Genomic DNA, 19,941 nt, shown 5'->3' on the forward strand with positions numbered 1-19,941 from the left:
GTAGCTGCAAAAATGCTTCATAATCAGTAGCTGACAACAGAATAGACCTCCAGCTTCAGGGCTCGGAGGATGGCTAATAACTCTCAACGGAAGAAAGAGAGAACATGTTACGAATTACTAGACAGAGCTTCGAAATTGGACGGATTTTCTTTTAGAAAGGTTGAAACTCGATACATGAAGCATACATGAGGGATATGAGAAATGCATTTTCAGTTTTAGTCAGAAAACCTAAAGGGAAGAGATCATTTGGGAGACCTAGGCAAAGTAATATTAAGAGTGGTCTTAAAGGGATAGATTTTGTTGGTGTGCATTGCTTATATGGTTCAGGTTTACGTCCAGTGTTGGGCTATTTTTAACCAGGTATGAAATTCTGATTATATAAAATATGGGCTATTTCTTGAACAGCTTAACGACTGTCAGCTTCTAAAGAGCGTCTCTGCTTCTAAGAAGCAGTGCATATTCCGCCTAGAACGGGGGTTTGCATGCTGGATCCCTACTACTGCGGAGATTGAGGCAGTGATTTCAAACACTTTGTGTAATTTACATATAAGATAAAGGTATCCCTGTAACAGTCGTGGAGGCCCATAGGTTTGTGAGATGTAAAGGCTCCCACATTTTCAAGACAATCCCCTCACAGACAGCGGTGAGATTATCAGCTTTACCTGCCTGGGAAGATTCTTGGTATTCATTTGTATTAGAGGCCGAGTCAACCTCAGAGTCATAGTGCGGCTGGATAGGTCAATTGGAAAATCTAATGACATCGGGAATCAAACCCGCGACCTTCCGGCTTGTAACATAGTGCCTTTTGACCTAATCCTTCCAGGTGCAGTATGGCCCTGGGGTCGACTCAGCCTCTAACAGAAATGAGTACCAGGAATCTTCCTGGGGGTACAGGATGACCGGCGTGTAAGGCTGACAATCTTACCACCATCTGTGAGCCAACTGTCTAGGAAATGTGGGAGCCTCGACGTCTTACAACCCTGTGGGCTTCCATGGCCTGTTACAGGGTTAGCTTTGCCTTTTTTGTGTGTAACTTGTAATTTGACTGAATTGACCAGAAAGAAGAAAGGATGAAATCACTTGCGCCCTTGTTGCATTGATTGTCATTTAATATTGCAAGAGAAAGATTAAGATGGGGAATTACAAGGCACAATATGGTCTCAGATGGAACCACTATGGCATGGCTTAAAAGCAGTGCTGACGTAGGGAGAGTCCAGTACCAGAACCATTCATGTGCGTCGCGGGGGTAGGGGATGGAGGAGGCGGCTCAGATCTGAGATTTGGAACGGACACTACTAACCTGTGCCCCGTGTTCTGTATATGATTTTGCTGGATGCCAACAGCGTTCATGGTTGTGTATGTCCGTCACATATATCATCTTCGAAACTGCTCGCCAGATTTCGATACAAATTACTTATTGCTGGTGGAAGAACTTCTGGGGCGTGCAGTGTAATTATGAAAGGTAAAAGGTAAATGTATCCCTGTAACAGGCCGTGAAGACCCATAGGGTTATGAGACGTCGAGGCTCCCACGTTTTCTCTAGAAAATCGGCTCACAGATGGCGGTAAGTGTGTCAGCCTTACGCGCCGGTAGCCCTTTACCCTCCAGGAAGATTCCTTGTACTCATTTCTGTTAGAAGCTAAGTCGACTTCAGGGCCATAGTGCGGCTGGAAGGATTAGGTCATTCGAAAGAAAAATCCACCTTATCGGGACTCGAACCCGCGACTTACGGTTTGTAGCATAGTGCCTCAACCAACTACGCTACCGCCTGCCCCTGCAGTTTAATTAAAGCAACTTTTATTGTGAAATTCAGATTAAAATTTATAAACTTTCTAAAAAAAAGACACAGTTGATGTAAGAAATTAGTACATATATCATATATCTCATACAGTACTAGGACCTTTATTTCTAATATTTTTTCGATAGGGTAAAAATTTAACGAAGTACAAAGAAATGTTACTTGTGGCTCCGTGTAATGTGTTCAGCTTTGCAGGATGTTTGTTTCTGCTTTAAGTGATCATGAGTGTCAGACAGAATGCAGTACAGCAAGAAACACACCTGTAAATTACTTGTATCTGTAAACCATGACAACGAATTACTAGAAGAACTATATGCCAACGGTCCACTGACAAGAAGACTGAACAGGGCATCATCAGTCAATAAAATAGACTACATATAGGAGAAACATCACTGGATGTTTCCCTTGCAAGCTAACCACCTACAACACATTTACTTAATACTCTGTAATGATGTAGATTGTAAAGTAGCATAATAAAGAAAAAAATTCTGAGAGAGTAGATGTACATTTCCCTCCCGCCCTTCATTTTCTTGAATATCCTCATGCTACTGTTTCTCCCTCGCATAATATGGACGCTTCAGACTTGGCGCGTCTGTTAACACAAACGCTCTGGCGCCGTCCTCAGCCCGCCACAAACATTCCATGTTGTTGTGGCATAGCGTGTGTCAACCATCTACAGACGCAGCGCTCACTCCCGGAACAATTTCCTATCATAGACCCGGCGGGTGGGCTTCACTGCATGTAAAATTCACTTCCCTTTGTTCTGTTTTCCTCTTTTATTCATTTTCTCTTTCCGTATGCCTTCTTTCTTCAATATTACACGCATGGTTTAGTTCCGAAAGAAAATGTGGTTCGCGCCATGTACTCTACATGTACATGCAGACGTACGTATATGAAATACGGCTGACAAAGTGAAGGTCATATTTTCCCTGTGTCTAAGCACAACGACATAAAGGCCTGTATACATATATACGTATATGTAAGAGGTTAATATAGCTGTGGGGGTAGGCGGTAGCATAGTTAGTCGAGGCATTAAGCTACAAGCTGGAAGGTTGCGGGTTCTATTCCCAATGAGATCATTAGGATGTTTTCAGTTGATCTAATCCTTCCAGCGGCGGTATGGCCCTGTTGTCGACTCAGCCTCTAACAGAAATGTGTTCCAGGAATTTTCCTGGGGGTAATGGACTGCCGGCGCTTAAGAGTGACCNGTATATGTAAGAGGTTAATATGGCTGTGGGGGTAGGCGGTAGCATAGTTAGTCGAGGCATTAAGCTACAAGCTGGAAGGTTGCGGGTTCTATTCCCAATGAGATCATTAGGATGTTTTCAGTTGATCTAATCCTTCCAGCGGCGGTATGGCCCTGTTGTCGACTCAGCCTCTAACAGAAATGTGTTCCAGGAATTTTCCTGGGGGTAATGGACTGCCGGCGCTTAAGAGTAACCTTTCCGCCATCTGTCAGCTGATTGTCTAGAAGATGTGGGAGTCTTGATGTCTCACAACCCTATGGGCCTCCACGGCCTGTTACAGGGATAGCTTTACCTCTTTTTTAATGTAGCGGTAAGGTTTTGCACTTATGTGCTGGGCCTATTCGATCCGAATATCTGTCTGATTACCGGCTGCACTGACGTATTCTAATGCGCTACTCACTCTTCCTAGGTCAAACACGCATTAGTAATTAAAATAGATGGCGAGGGTCTCCTTATGAATCCTTACTTACGATTAGTGATCACGTTTATAACTGTTTCGACGATGTGTAAGGAAGCTTCATAAACAGGTCTGATTATCCTTGAGTAAATAATAGTTGCTTATCGGGCCAGTAAAATTCCCTGCCTTACGTTGAAAGAGAAGATTCATTACTATCTTAAAAAATTCATGCTGAAGCAGTGAGGCAGGTGAATCAATTCCCCAGCTTCATGCCTTTTTTACCCGAAATATTTTTTAATATTTCCAGCCGCACTATGGCCCTGGGGTTGACTCAACCTCTAACAGAAATGAGTACCAGGAATTAATTAAATCATTTTCCTGGGGAGTAAAGCGCGGCCGGCGGGTAAGACTGACAACCTTACCGCCATCTTTGACCCGATTGTCTAGATAATGTGGGAGCCTCAACGTCTCACAACCCTATGGGCCTTCACGGCCTGTTACAGTGATAGCTTTACTTTACTTACTTTACTTACTACTATCCTCGTGGTAGGCCTAGGTCGTAGTGGGTCTCAGCCTCGTGAGGATAATTGAGGAGCTATTTCAAGGAAATAGCGGTTCCGGTCTAGGAAACCGAGATTAACGGCCGTGGGGATTCGTTGCGCTGACCACGCGACACCTTCTATCCGCTAAAGTTGGCACTAACTTCGCCGACAAGCGGCGGTCTCTCGGTCGGTATTGTTCACTTGTGGACTAAAACCACGGAGTTTGTTTTTTGTTTGTTTGGTAGGCATAACATTTCTCATATTTTTTTTTTCGTTCGTTGCTTCACCTGTTCCAAGGAATCGTTTCAAGTCGAAGACTCTCTTATATTTCTCAGAATGTTTGTCTTCTGGATACAGAAGACACTGTACAAGAATCCAGAAATGAGCAGCAACCAGTCTTCTAAAGCAGGCCGATTGGTGCGGGAATCGAAATGTACATGCAGGGTTAACTAAAGTACATCTATAATCAGATTCTTAGAAGAGTTGAATGAAATGTCCTGACATTTTGAAACAGATGAGTGGATGAAGGAGCTTTAAGGCATTCTGTGGCAAAGTGATAGAACACAAGGAATGCAGAGGTTTGTAATAGATGGAGCAAGTTCAACATAGTTCGGTCTTCCTTGGTATCTGGCAATTCGGTAGCTGATGGTACGAGAATTTCCAATATACAGTTGCTACCAGAGACGCTTGAAAATTGATGTCACATCATAGCTTCAGTTTCGAAGTACAATTAAGATTTACGAGTATGATTTAGGTCACAGCATTAAGAAATGAATCTGCCAAGCTTTTCAACATATTTAGCTCACATTAAATTATTCTTTGATTTTATGTGTCGGGTTTCGTTTTTCAACCTCTAAACTTTATATTATGACGTGTATATCCATTGCTAGGCAACTACTCGGCAAACACATTCCCGTAGAAGCAAACAATCGCAACAATAGGACGTTCATTGCTAGGCAACGGATCAATAAATCTCAAAAATAGATATATTGTTTTCCGTGGAGTCCGTGCAAAGTGGTTATAAAGAAGTGTTCGGCAGAATACAGCAACATAGAACAGTAGTCGGGAAGAGTAAAGAGTCGATTGAAGAGTCGAGTTTCGGGACGCCAGTGTGTTTGAATATGAGCTTGTGAGAAAAGAAAATCAATTGAGTCGAGTCTTCGGAATTAGCAGCTGCAGAATAATGACAAGACAGGAATTAGGTTGTGAGAAGACTTTATGTGTTATCTAAATTTACAGTTGTCAGGATACGACTAGTGAAGACTGAGAAATCTAGTACATGTGTAACGGTGAACTGTACAGTGTGTAGATCAGCGATAGTGGTGTAATTGTGTGTACTCCCGAGTTGTGAATATATAGAGTGTCAATAAATCCAATCATCCAATCCAACACCCGTCTTATAAGTCACCCCTACGCGTGACAATACCTTACGATGCTAAACAAGAGATGTTTTCAGAAACACCGTTCCATTCAGAGGTTTGATGTTCTCACGACTGCGACAATGAAGATTTTTTTTTTGGATGTGACACCGTGTAATGTGGTAGTTTTTTTATTAATGTTTTAGATGAATGTGTTCGAAATGTCGGCAAACATATACCTCACTACACAGTTCAATTTCCAGGAAGACAGTAGTCTTCATTTTCCTCTCATGTTCCGACTATAGTCGTTGTTTAACAGTGGAAAAGGAAACAAATTTATTTATTAGTATCACCCGCAAGTTTGCATTTCTCCTCAGGCCCCGAACAATAATTATGAACAGCAAACAGTAACTTGTATACTCTTCTGTAATGGTGTAAAGAGCCGGTCACGGTAGCCGCGCGGTCTGAGGCATGTATTGTCTTCGCTCACTTGGAAACCGGGATCGTGGCTTCGAATCCCACTCAGGGCATGGATGTTTAATTTGTGTGTGTGCGTTTTTCTGTGTTTGTGTACAGGTAGAGGCCTTGCGACGAGCTGATCTCCCGCCCAAGGAGTCCTACCGAATGTGTAAGATCTAGAAAAACCGAAGTGAACGGAGAAGTTCATGGAGGTAGGCCTAGGCCCACTGGGGCTGTAGTGCCAAGAAAAAAAAATGGTGTAAAGAACGTATGTTATGTGCGTGCAGTTTTCTTGGGGGGAAGTTCTAGTCTCTATGGCTGGAACGTTTGTCTGATGAACGCAGCCAACATATGGTCTCGTGACTATAGGCGGGGTTTGGATTGATGAATGGATTTATTGACAACTTACAGGTCGTAACTACAAATAACTAGAGCGCCACCACTAATCTCCACAATTCACAAATCACCACAGCACCCGTTAAGATTTCTCCAGCCTACTGTGTCTTCTCCAGCCGTTCCCTGGCAGTGGCTTCTAATAGTAGAGATACTTCAGCTTCACGCTCTCGAATCCTCTGTTCATCGATTCCCTTACAGAACTAAATTGCAGTGTCATCTCTTCTCAGCCTCCCTTGCAAAACTCAACTCTTTTTTCACATCCTCCAGTACAGAACTGCCTCTCCACTAACTGGGTTGCCCCAGTTGTCTTCAAAGTAACTCCTCGGCATGGACCACATAGAAAACAGTGTTCCTCTCTCGTTGTAGAGACGTGTTTGCCACGCCGTTGCGTAGCAACGGGCGCGGCCCGAACCACAGAAAACACCCCGTTTCCAACAGTACCTCTATTGTTGCGGGTCGGTTCATTGCCTTGGGAAAGTTTACCGAGCCGTTGCCTAGAAAGTTCTTTTGTCTATTCGCCTATCACGCTGTGGTCGTATAGCGACGGCTCTATACGCCACAACATGTTGGCTCCTATACAGACATAACACAAAACAATCATTTTTACCAGTTCCATTAGGGCTAAAGTGTTGTTTCGTGAAACTGCATTAACATCTTGCAGTTGAAACCCTTTCACATTAACACTTGAACATGGAGACAGTGCGAATATCTGAGGTGTGATCGACATTAGCGCCATTCAGTTTAACACCGTGATTTTCTGTATAATAATTGTAATAATTGAGAAGCATGATTTGATAAGAGTTTTCTTAGGCCTTGGACTGAATTATTACTTACTGCAGAGATTCTTGGGTCCTTGCTTTCTTGCTCTTGACGTAGACAACAGATGTCACTGCAATCACTACGACGATCATGACACATGCACAACCAACTGCTACGTAGAAGGTACCGCTAGATGTCACTAGTGAGCCTGGATCCAGGCGTATAGAGTCGTTTCGGGGAGTTGCATCTTCTGAAAAGAGATACACGAAGTTTCGTGAACATAACCAGAAACAGAATATCATAGCATGTAATGAATTTCGGATAAATGTTTAGTACAACTCATAGCTACGCGAGTTCTCACTTAGCTGCCACGACGAAATAGCGTGCGTGTTTTCAATTTTAATGTCACTTTTTTCATTTCATTCTTTGTTTCTCTGCTATGTGAAGTTACTTCTCTTCCGTCGTTGAATGATGAATATCGTCGTGTGTGAGACAGGCGGTCGTGGCCTGTATGAAGACAAAGACCCGAAAAGAGTACGCCATGTTAACTACTGCATAAGTCACTCCACTCTTCTCCTATAAACAAAACAAACGCCGTGGTTTTAGTCCGCAAGCGAACTATACCGACAGAGCGACCGCCGCTTGTCGGCGAAGTTAGTACCAACTTTAGCGGATAGAGGGTGTCGCGTGGTCAGCACAATGAATCCCCACGGCCGTTAATTTCCGTTTTCTAGATCGGAGCCGCTATTTTTCCATTCTAGTAGCTCCTCAATTAACCCCACGAGGCTGAGCGGACCCCGTTCCAGAACCACTACTTCTCAGAAAATCTGGTAGCGCCTGGAATCGAACCCGGAACCTCTGGATCTGAAGCCAGGAACTATGTTCACTAGACCATAGAGGCGGTCACCCTACTCCCATTCTTGTTAATATTACAGAAACATACTCGGTCACTCCTGTTCCGAGTCTCTGGAAACACGCAAGAAGCCGCTTCTGAATCATTATGAATTCAACTCCGTTGCTCTGTTTTCAAGATAACACGGAACACATATAGAGATATACAATTTAGGGCCAGAACGTGCGCGAAATGTGGTTTATTTCTTGTATATGGGCTGCCTTAGATTGCAATGTCTTCAGCCCCAATGTAAGCTAATTATTTCTGTCACGGACTGGATAGTCTGCGTACAGTTATAACATATGGCTTATAGTATCGGTTGCTCAAACGTCCATTCAATAGATCCACGTATTTTGTGCCTATTAAGAACTGTTATTAATATTGCTGTTAAAAACTGATGTGACGAATTACAGATGGCGCCCCGTCTAAGGCACGGAATGTGTTCTCATACACTGGGATCATGAGTTCGAATCCCACTTAAAGCATGTTTGCCTGTCTGTGTTTATTCTGTTTGTTTTGTCCTGTATAGGTGTTGGCTTTGCAACCTGCTGATCAGTCGCCAAACGAGTACTGCCAACTGTCTATAAGAGTGAGATTTCAGAATTAATTAATTCTGAATGGGCACAGGCCAGAAGGCCTAATCTGTCAAGATAAAAGAAGAATAACAAGAACAAAGAGAAGAACTGATCAGCTGGTCGAGACAGTCCCCGATTTTGTGGAACTAAGAGATTCGTTAGTGAATTCACAAAATTACATGATCCAGTTGAATCAAATTCTGTCTTTCGTTTTATATTCCTCTCAGGTTATTTTCAGTGCACTGTTTTTCGTCCATCTACTGTAATAAATCGAAGAGAAGGCTAAGCAATTAACGCCCTCACCCAGCAGGTACCGTGTAAGTTTTAAACTTCGGACTGGTTTTCGGGCGGCCCTCTGCCTTATTCTTGATATACTAAAGCTTAATGTGTCCCTGATGAACAGTTCAAGGTTAACTAGTTAACATCTATCGCTTGCCTTACCATCTCTTCTTTGAAGGATAGTAGATTGCCAGGTTTACCGAATAATTTCTTCGCGTATTTTCCGACGATGACTGTGCATGCACTTCAGAATGCCTGCTTGTATGCACCATGTTCATCATTTTTGTCCTCTTTCATTTAATCAGTTATAAATATTGTGTGACGTGTAAAATTGTGAAGCTTCTCATTTTGAATTTTTTTGTCTTCAGGTTACGTCTTTCTTCCTCATCCTCAGTCTAGAGAAGGGACATATCATGGTAACAAGGCTCCTACTTTTAACACGGGAATAACCATCCGTTGCGGATAGAACGCTCTGTATCTTGCAGCAACCCGGGCAGAATACGCCCTGACTTAGTTTCCTGCTCCATTGCGTCGCAACCGTTTCCTGCCTGTCAGTAATCTACAAATATCGATAACCTTCATGTCTCGATATGTCTCGATCTATGTTTCGCCAATCCGTGACGTCAAGTAGAGCGACATAGACGTAAACAAGTTGCTTCTTTTATTTCTGTAGCGTCTACGGACCCCGAGTTTTTCTTCCGGTCAAAAAGTTCTGTACGCAATGTCACTCACATGGACGTCTTGAAAGCAAGACAGGCTGAGAAAGGGACAGTGAACTTCAGCGATGGGATGTTTGTAATGTTACGATGCTGAGAGGCCAAGCATACTCCTCGGGGGTATGTAAGGGTTTGTAGACATACCTGCACGCATAGGTAGGTCTGGGCAGCAGACAAAGGTGAGTGGTTAGCTTCATACTCCGGCTGCATTGCCCCCACGCAAACAGCCACCGGGCTGTGTGGGCCACGGTGCGGGTACGAACGTGATAGCAAGGATAAAGTATTTTGGCCCTTTCGGAAATCGAACCACTGTCATCCATCCCATAGCTATTTACTTTAATGGCTGAGCTATATGGGTTCATATGTTGTAGGCTGTTACGTTATGTTAATTCTGCTCTTCATCTCCTTCAAGGCCATAGGTCATTGACATCTTTACGACTTTTAAGACAACGTCTCTGCAGCGTAATTCTGCTTAAGAAACCGATGGTTGCTCAGATTGGCGAGAAATACTTAGTTTTATGAAGTCAGAAGGTTCATTACCGTGTTTATAAGAGGTTATCACTAGACCCTATCCTTAGTTCCATTGTAGACCTACTGTACTGTACTATCCTCCTGCAGGAATACCGCCCTATCGTGAAGAGGCGGTTTGCGAGCCCCAATGACCCGGAGAGCCATGCTGGCGGGAAGGAAAGCTTCTGGTAGGCGGTACATGCTAGACGTATGAAGGGCTGATTGTCTGGACTTTGTTCACCGTCTTATTTCTTGTTGCATGAAATCACGAGGTTTCGGAATTGGATATTAACCATTAGCAGATGAAGAAGATGCAAAGAGAGGAAAGTACACGATCTGATGGGCCCCAAGGTAGAGATATTGACATGTCTTGTAGGGTAATTCTACAAGAAGCTTGAATTATCCTTGAATTTTCTTAAATATATATCATATTGAAAAGTATTTCAGGTAATATTTATAGTTTTTTTGTCAGATTATTTTACATTATTTATCTCTTTATTGTTAATGAGCAGTTCTTGATAATATTGTCACATACATTGGTGAATATAGACGGAGTTTGGACTGGTGAATAGATTTATTGACCACTTACAGGTCGTAACTACAAATAATTATTACATTATCACTCGTTTCCACGCTACAAATCACTCCACACTAAGTCTTCTCGATCTAGTTTCGCTAGTCTTTACGTGGTAACAGCTCTCCACAATGGCTGTTCCTCTGCAGTGTTCTCACTAGACGTTTCCTGGCAATGAATCCTAACAACTGAGATTCTTCAGCTTCCGTTGCCCGCTGGTTAACACTTAGCAGCTTGAACATTTGTAGCGCCGGTTATCTTCGAGTAACTCCTCGGCACGTACCAAGCAGAAAACACAGTCTCTGTTGAAGCGTGTTTACCGAAACATTGCATAGCAACAGTCGAAAGTCAGACCTCACAAGAAACTGTCTGTTGTCGAGGCTTATTTACCGAGCCGTTGTTTAGTATTGGGTATACACGTCGCAATATGTAGACTCCATAAAGCTCGATTTAGGCTTCAATTAAAGTAGAGGCTATATGTTAATCGATTTCAACCAGAATTGAATTCTGTCGACATGTTTACGAATGGACAATATCTAATTTAATACACAACCGTTTAGTTTCGAGCAGACAGGCAGATTGATAAACAGACATGACTTCCGTATGTGCTCAATTCATTAGGTTTGAGCAAAAGACGCATTGACACTATTAGTGTCTTTTCAACGACAGAAAGTTGCACATATGGAAATTTACTAATATAACAAACTTTCTTTAAGTTCGACCAACGCAGAACAATTTAAGTAAGCCAAAAGAGTGGCTGTGCTAGTATACAAGCGGTCGGGTGAGTTCCGGGTGCTTGCTTGGTTCCCTGCCGTCTTTCTATCAGCGTCCTTTCTATTTCGTCTTGACATTTGCCATGGGGAGGGGGGGTGGAGATTCAAGCATTGGCTCCCCGCCAGGACAGCATCGCAGTTGCGTATGGACGCAAGAATAGTCAGAAATGACTTTTTTTATGTACTATATAATACAAAATGTCCACAAAGAAATCCGGTCCTAGGAAATGTATTTTTCTTTCTTGTTGATTTTGAATAAACTTTGGGAAATTGAAGTTTCTAACTCATTCTATGCAGGGGGCGATTTTATGTATGTTTGCTGGCTTGAAAGCGATCAATTCCATTGTAACTTGTGACAGACGGCGCCACTCTGAAGCGAGAACTTACATGTAAAGGATATATAAGATTTGTGAATTTCACGTACGCCTGCTGTAGTTTGAAGTACCGCTCTTTGCGAATCACATTTCTCATGAGAGTCGGCGTGCATTCATTGAAACTGTTCACATATATACTGCTGTCCTCTTGTTTTCGTGCTTCTGCCTCTGCTACTCACTCCTAACTAATAACTCGTAATTGCCCTGAAAGTCCAAGTCCAAGTCCAAGTCACATTGCGGCTGACGGTCAGTCAGTCAGTAAGTCTTGGTATCGAGCACCCTCTTGGGGCTCATGACCAGATATTTATTGCTCCTCGACTGTTAACGTCTTGTTTCTGTGGGGCGCCCTCTCTGACGAGAGGACTGGTCTGTCTTTTGCATATGCTGCTGGTCCTTGCCAGCGCAGTGTTTCTCGGGTCCTAGTCCCTTGGGACTTGCGACCATATTTTACTGTCTCACATTTGACACTTCCCTTTTCGTCGCCTCCTACGACTCGCAGGGTCACGGTGGAGGTATTCGACCCCGCCTCCACACCGGGTTGCCCTGAAAGAATTCTGGCACCTACTTGTATAGCCGCTGAACGGACATGGATCTGCAGTAAACGCATATCGCGTGATCGCTATCCAGCCAGTCTATTGGCGCGTCGGTCAGATTTACAGAAAACACAGCTTCCTGTATTATTGCGTGTTGGGCCGTATATACAGAGCTGTTGCCTGGCAACGCGGTGATCAAATCCGTTACAGTACTGTACATACTACTTTCTCATAAACAATGTGATTCCAAATTATTGTCGGGGTTTCCGTTTATAGCCCACTGACACCCCGGCAGTAATATAGAATCATCTGTACTTTCGAATTTGGCTAAGTTACCTTGGAAGTGGAAAGAATATTGTTCCGTAGCTCATTGTTGGTCGCTAACTGCACAAATTAGGGCATGTACGAGTTGCGTAACAGTTCTTTAATTACTTTATATGCTTCTGAGAGATGACAGCCACCAATTGTCCTGAAATAATTTTCAGAACATTAATGATAAGTTTAAACACGGTACATGATATCGGTCCCATTGCCTATATAGAGGATTAAAATGTATGGGTCAAGCAGTTTTTCAGAAAACTGGCCTTTCTCGTTTAGGCCCGAGGAGATAACACCCATCGAAATTTTACTTATGCAATCTCCATAATTTGCTGGATTTTAATAAAAATAATCAGATCTGTTTTCGAGAAATTCGGTAATTTGATTTTTGGGTCTATCTGAAGGGCCCCTACTTTCGGAGTTAGAAACTTCATATACGTCAGGCACTGATTTGTGATGGATAACTCATAAATACAAAACATGAATGAAACCTGTCCAGCCGGTTCAGGCTCTGACGAGAGGTATATCTGTCTGCAAAAAGACAGTTACCATTACAAATCGAGATTTTCTATTCATGGGGTTTCACTTACTTACTCATTCACTCATGGACCTGAGCCCTTCTTGAGAAGCCGCCAATTTTGCAGTCACACAAGAACTTCCCAGAATTTTATGGAACCGGAAGGTTTATTATCGTGTTCACAAGAGCCATCCATTGTTCCCTATCCTGAGCCAGATGAATCCAATCTATCCCATCCCATCCTATCTCAAAAATTCATTTTAACGTTGTCCAACCACTTACTTCTTGGTTTTTCTAGTAGTCTGTTTCCTTCTGGCTTACTAGTCAAGGTCCTATATGTATTCCTCTTCGCCGCATTCGTGCTACATGCCCTGCCCACATAATTCTCCTTGACTTTATCTTTCTAATTATACTCGGAGAAGAGTACAAGTTATGAAGTTTCTCGTTATGTAGTTTTCTTCAACCTCCGGTCTCTTCATCTCCCTTCGGTCTAAATACTCTTCTCAACACCCTGTTCATTTATGGGGCTTAAGAAATTTTAAATAAATCTAAATGTCAAGATCGGACTGCTTTCACGACCACATCGCTTTCTCGTATACATTACGAATAGGACAAAGTAAAATATAACTGAAGTTCTCTCCGCGTCAGTTGCAACTAGTTTGTAGGAACGCCGATGGAGAGCGCAATTTTAACGGTTGCCGGTGCCCGTATGAACCCACATTTGCCCTTGCGATTTGCCGATCTCAAATTAAATTTATTTTTTTTTCACAGTTTTCTCTGGCTGTACCAAACCACTTATCGAAGAGGGTAAGAAAAATGGATCCATTGAGAGGTACACAGAAAAGCACTAGGAGGGAACCGGCTGAAAGGTAAGCGAATGATATTACAGTCACTTTCAGGAAATTACTTTTTTTGTGCGTCAATAATATGAGAATGGATAGATGGAATTTTGTGTCTCTTGGGTTGTCGATCGGAATCCGGTTTCTCCTCCTTGCTTTCGTTCTTAGAGACAGCCGCCTTCGTATTTCTTGGATCCAAAGTAAAATAGTGTTTTGAACAGACAAATAGCTAGGAGTATATGAGATATACCACGCCGGTCACGGTAGCCGAGCGGTCTAAGGCATGTACTATCTTCGCTCGCTTGGAAACCGGGATCGTGGGTTCGAATCCCACACAGGGCATGGATGTTTAGTTTGTCTGTGTACGTTTTTCTGTGTTTATGTACAGGTAGAGGCCTTGCGACGAACTGATCACCCGCCCAAGGAGTCCTACCGACTGTGTAAGATCAAGAAAAACCGAAGTGAACGGAGAAGTTCATGGAGGTGGGCCTAGGCCCACTGGGGCTGTAGTGCCAAGGAAAGAAATGAGATATACCACGACATAAGAATACTGCCCTCTCCCGTGACCGTTTTCTACAGGGTGTTTTTATTTTGTAACCCAACGTGTGCGCGTTAGTCGTTGGCGGAAAATGCAGAGACATTTCTGTTGCTGTGTGTGTGGTGCAATTGGTACATCGTTTAGATAAATTACGTGTTAGTTGTTATTAAGTTTTTCTTGCATACAACTAATATATAGCGTGGAAATTATCCTAAACAATTTTGTTCACACATGGCTGGACTTTGGCTTTAATGGCTCATCCATTATTTTGTCTTTAGTTAAACGTCAATATATCCACAGTCCGTCAATAATGCAACAATTATTTATTCACCATTAGCACTTAACATGTTTCTGCCATAGATGGACACCTTCAGATGTCTTACTGCAACCAAACTGTTACACTGCTCTGGTGTGTGCTAAAACTGCGCGTTCCAGTCCGCTTAAAGGCAACGTAGATAATTAATTAAAATCCATTAAATTGTTTTCGTAGAATCCTATTCCACTTCATAAGGGGCGTCGTCCACTTGTTTGGAGCTATGTGATATTCCAAAAGGTTCATTCTTGCAGCTTGTTTTTCTGTTTGTTAGCCCGTTGTTTTTCTACGTCTGCCATATGACCCTTGCTTGTGTGTTCCTTCTAGCGGCGTGTGGTGTTGTCTTCACTAGTGTCTGTAGTACTGAAGTCAGTACCGAATCCAGGTGCTGGACTCCCGTAGAGCTCTGAAACTGTACATTTATGGCTTACTTGGCCAGTAACATTCAATGTAAAAGCATGGGAGCTGCGTTCGAATAAGCCGATTGTTAACGACATATTTTTAATTATTTCTGACGTCACAGGACCTCGAATATGAAAGAGGGACGCAACGCATATACAAGTCCCTTGAGGGACTGAGAGTTCGGAATTAAGAAGTGGACATATTTGTCTACAGCTGCTTTTAAATTATATACTTTCACACATTCTTTGCTTCGAAGTTTGGATTTAATTTTTTTTTTCGCTGGGTCTACACCCCCTTGGGCCCTGACCTCTGATTTTCAGGTTCATGATCATGTTTACAGACGGTAGGACTCCTTGGACAAGTAATCAGCTCGTCGCAAGGCCTCTACCTAAAGACAGGACAACACAAATACAAAATAAACACATACACATACAAAACATCCATGCCTTGTGTGGGATTCGAACCCACGATCTCGGTTTCAAACCCAGCGAAGGCAGTACATGTCTTAGACCGCTCGGCTACCGTGACCGGCGGATTTAAATATTACCTACAGTATATCTCTATTTCTGATTTAGAAACTAAAACACTTCCTCGTACCTGCAATGATAATTGTACGAGGTACAAATGTAAAGTTTTCCCTGTGCTTAACTAATTAATCACTACACCATGAAGGAAACGTCGGTTCACACAAGATCTAAACGGATTCACTTCTCAGAATACGGCATTCTTCAGTCAGTGCTGTGAAAACCTCGAGTCTTACATATGCGACAATTGTTTGTGGCTTTTTAACAACGCTAAATTCGAGCTTTCACCATATCATTGAAGGACCTCTTGGATGCTCCGCATGTAACAGGTTGAAGAACCAACATCTCCTTCAGTACCATGGATCTTTCCGTTTCTGATTGCGCAAATCCATCCCGATAGCCCGAAATTTGCATCTGTAATTTTCATATAGGAAAGGGCTTGACAACCACTGCCCCTGATACGCGTTATTATTTCGCGGTGTTGGAGGGTAAGACAGGCCCAACTCCTGCACATATGGCACCTTATACTCTCAGCCTGAAAAGTGAAATGGTGATCTGCAATGCCAGTTACTAGGAACATCCTGTGATACACGACTCCGTGTGGTGCGCCATGTTCTGCACACTACAAGAAGCCGCAATCTGGAGCTTCCCCTTCTTGCGTTGGTTCGATCAAACCACAAGAAACATCCCTCCCCAACCCCTGACATTCACCCTCTTGTACTTGCGCCAGAGCGATCCAATTCCCAAATCAATGGTTAGGAAAAAAAGTTTCTAGTTAAAGAGTCTGTCTAGTTTTTGGAGCAGGGATATAGTTTAGTCCTCAGGGAATCAGTTGAACATTATATACTGCAGAATATCTAAATGCAGAAATGTTTTAATAAAATTCCAGGAACTTGAGTTAGACAAGATTACTATCTCATGGAATGTGACGCCTTGTAGATGCTAGGTAGGTACCAACGTTTCAGTGGAACCTACAGCCAACATCGTCAGGGTGTCTATATCATCACCATTCTTTACATTACTATGAATTACTGAGACATATTACAAAACAGAACTCTTTTTATCGTTTCGCAATTCTTATGAAATTCCTTTCTCATTTTGGTTGATATTTTAACACACTTATTGGAATCCTGTCAAAACACATTACTAGAAGGAGAAGATATAGTAAGATTTATCAAGTCATAGAGAATAAGATGGTTGGGACATGTGGAAAGAATGGAAGATAATGCAGTACCAAAGAGAATGTTAAAAGGAAGACCTAGGATGAGATGGATAGAAGATATTGAGAACGACCTGAAGAAGATGAAGGAGAAATGATGGATAGAGAAGATGAGGAATAGGGAGCGATGGAGAATGGTTGTAGAGGAGGCTGTAGCGCCGAGTGGCAGGTATTGGAATCCCGTATTATTCATCCTTTCAACCTGTTCCACAAATTCTGTTATCTGTGGAAATTTGTAGTTATCTCATAATTCTTTTACTTGTTTTACGATCCGAAATGATGTACGTATATTTCAGCCAAAGGACTGGGCTATCACGATGAACATCTGTTTAGAAAGTTTGTATTTTTGTCACGTTCGATAAAATTCCTCTGGGAAGAAGATACATGATTCAGGACTTGGAGCACAGGCCCGGGTTTCAGTCTTCAGTTGAAGCCGTGAAGATTGTACCTGACAGGACAAATAAAGAAGTTACTCTGCTCGTAATGGATGGGTAGCATTCCAACAGGTGGGAGCCATTGTGCTGAAAATGCACATCGTATGGGATGTGATCGAGGGTTTCTCCTTCGCTGTCGGTCTCAAATACGTCGCGACTGGTCAGCTAGACGTAGATAAAGAATGTTCTTCATCACAGTTAGCTTAATTCTCTGCTCTCATTCTGTCGACGTCCTCCGTGATTGCTCTCGATCTGTTAGTGTGCTTCACCCTTATGTCGCATGAGATGCTAACGAATACGGTTTACGTTAATGTCACCTCTACGAGCAGAAGCGAAATGGAAAGACCCTTTGTAAGTGCACATATTCTTGTGTAATTTTGTTATCTGTTCCTTGGAGGCTGGTTGAGGCACTATGCTGCAAGCCAGAAGGTCGCGGGTTCGAGTACCGATAAAGTACTCTCCCTTTTCAAATGACATAATCCTTCCCTAATCTCCATTTAAAGGCAATGCATAGGTTACGAGTATTTTAGTAAGGAGTTCTTCGGAAATAAGGCAGAGAAACTAACAAGAGCTTAGAGATAATTACGCAGTGGGAACTTCGAAATTGTTAGGACTAAAGCAAAAAAGATGGATAGGCGGGACATGTAACACGTATAAACTCCGTGATTTCAGTCCTCAAGCGAACTATACCGACCGAGCGACCGCCGCTCTTCGGCGAAGTTTAGTGCCAACTTTTGCGGATAGAGGGTGTCGTGTGGTTACGCAACTAATCCCCACGGCCGTTAATTTCGGTTTTCTAGACCTTGAAATAGCTCCTCAATTATCATCATGAGGCTGAGTGGACCCCGTTCCAGACCCACTATTTCTCCGAAAAAATCTGGTAGAGCCGGGAATCGAACAGGTAGGATATATATATATATATATTGTGGCGTGCCGCCTAACTGCCGGACTGTATGGTGTCCGTCACTGCCCAACGGCTGCATTGAGAACGCATACTTCAGCGGCAACGAATACGTGGAAACTGCCTAGACAACAAAGACAAAATTGTTGAGTTACCACGGCAACGAATAGACCCGCTAATAAATGTTCTACCTAATATGCGAAACAGAACCCTTCGACAAAATGTTCTCTCAGCGGTACGCGAAGAGCTACTTTAGGAGGTAGAAGACAAGGCGCAGGACAGTTCAGATCCGACGAGAGATAAGAAAACAACCAAGAGCAAAGACACTCCACCGAGAATAGCGGTGCGAGTATACCCGTTGAAGCGGAAATGCGAGAACAACGGACTAATCATGTCGCTCCGTCTGAAAGAGCGTATTTGAGAGTGATTGTAATTGTGAGTGTAAGCGAGTCGTTGTCCAAAAACATCTTCGCCTAATCCGGAACCCATTGTCTTGTCGCGTTACCTGGATACGTGTCAATATATATATATATATATATATACACGTTCAAAAACTTCTTAGTCGAATAATTTCGAAGGAAGAGAGCACCTCAGAGACCCAGTGTTCTAGATCGGATGATAACATTAAGATAGATATTAAGAGTTATGCGGTGCAAGGACGTGGGTTATATTGAAATCGCGCAGGGTAGAGTACCATGAGAGGCTCTTGTTAACGCTAATGAAGAGATTAGTTCCACAAAAGAGTGAGAACTTCGTGACTATTTGAGCGTTTATCGACTTTTACGGAAGGACCATGTATCTCGGAGATAGTCACTTGTCATACGAATTAGATATGTGAGATATTTAGGACAATGATAATCGCAATAAGTTATACATTTCTGATAGAGTAAATCAGCTGTGAAGACACTGCAATTATAGGACCATGAATTCAATCGTAGAAAGGCTAATAAACCATAAGAGATATTAAGATGAGGATATTGAACAGGACGGAACAAAATGAAATTTCATAGACAACTTACAGAACAGAGCCAAATATTAAATTATATCAAAATGCAACGAGTGGTCTTGGACATAAACCATCCTTACATTTGGGCAGATATGATATTTTGTGCATATTTTTCTTGATTTATTTAACTACGATTTATCGCCCCCGTTGCTATATATTAATATGATAACATAAGGACAACCAAGTACTAACAATAAGTAGCCAATTTTATGCGCACTACCCGAGAATTCTTTTCGGCTTTAACCTCCGATTCGACACCTGGGCCTCCCGAATACCGTCGCGTTCAGTAGCTATAACAATGTTATGGGCTTCGTGAGGCAAGGAATACATTTTGTTGTGGGCATGCAGCTAATATTTTAAAGGGTGAAGTGACGATTAATTCCTTTTGTTCTTTCTGTCTCCCTTTTCGTCTTTTTTACTCCCTTCCCTTCTTTAATTTCCAGTTTAGAAAACCGAAATTAACGGCCGTGGGGATTCGTTGCCCTGACCACGCGACACCCTCTATCCGCAAAAGTTGGCACTAAACTTCGTCGACAAGCGGCGGTCCCTCGGTCGGTATAGTTCGCTTGCGGACTAAAATCACGGAGTTTGTTTGTGTTTCATTTGTTTCATTTTGGTCCGTCACACTAACAGTTACAATTATAAAAGACAAGTCCGTCCAATGTGACTATTCCAATTATCTCACTTGATGATTCACTAGCCTTACATATTTCGATCCATTTGGATCATCTTCAGAGGCACCAAACAC

General features: G+C 42.6%; 2 protein-coding genes across 5 annotated transcripts in view; one reads left to right on the forward strand and one right to left on the reverse strand.

The window, feature by feature from the left end:
• LOC111870520 (tyrosine-protein kinase Dnt) overlaps nt 1–19,941 on the reverse strand; it is a 293,680-nt gene that overhangs the window by 46,731 nt on the left and 227,008 nt on the right. Inside the window, exon 7 of the mRNA XM_023862873.2 lies at nt 7,032–7,206. Coding sequence (XP_023718641.1) covers nt 7,032–7,206 — 175 coding nt within the window. The remainder of the gene's footprint in view (nt 1–7,031; nt 7,207–19,941) is intronic.
• The window catches only part of LOC111870535 (protein SERAC1), a 474,375-nt gene that overhangs the window by 34,185 nt on the left and 420,249 nt on the right, over nt 1–19,941 (forward strand). For 3 of the 4 annotated variants that reach the window (XM_033753882.1, XM_033753884.1, XM_033753883.1), the window contains exon 2: nt 13,789–13,886. The exons of the other annotated variant lie outside the window; for it this stretch is intronic. The gene's annotated coding sequence lies outside the window, so the exon portion shown is untranslated. The remainder of the gene's footprint in view (nt 1–13,788; nt 13,887–19,941) is intronic. 4 annotated transcript variants of the gene reach the window in all.

The sequence above is a fragment of the Cryptotermes secundus genome, unplaced genomic scaffold (assembly GCF_002891405.2).
Source record: "Cryptotermes secundus unplaced genomic scaffold, Csec_1.0 scaffold117, whole genome shotgun sequence".
NCBI classification, from domain to species: domain Eukaryota; kingdom Metazoa; phylum Arthropoda; class Insecta; order Blattodea; family Kalotermitidae; genus Cryptotermes; species Cryptotermes secundus.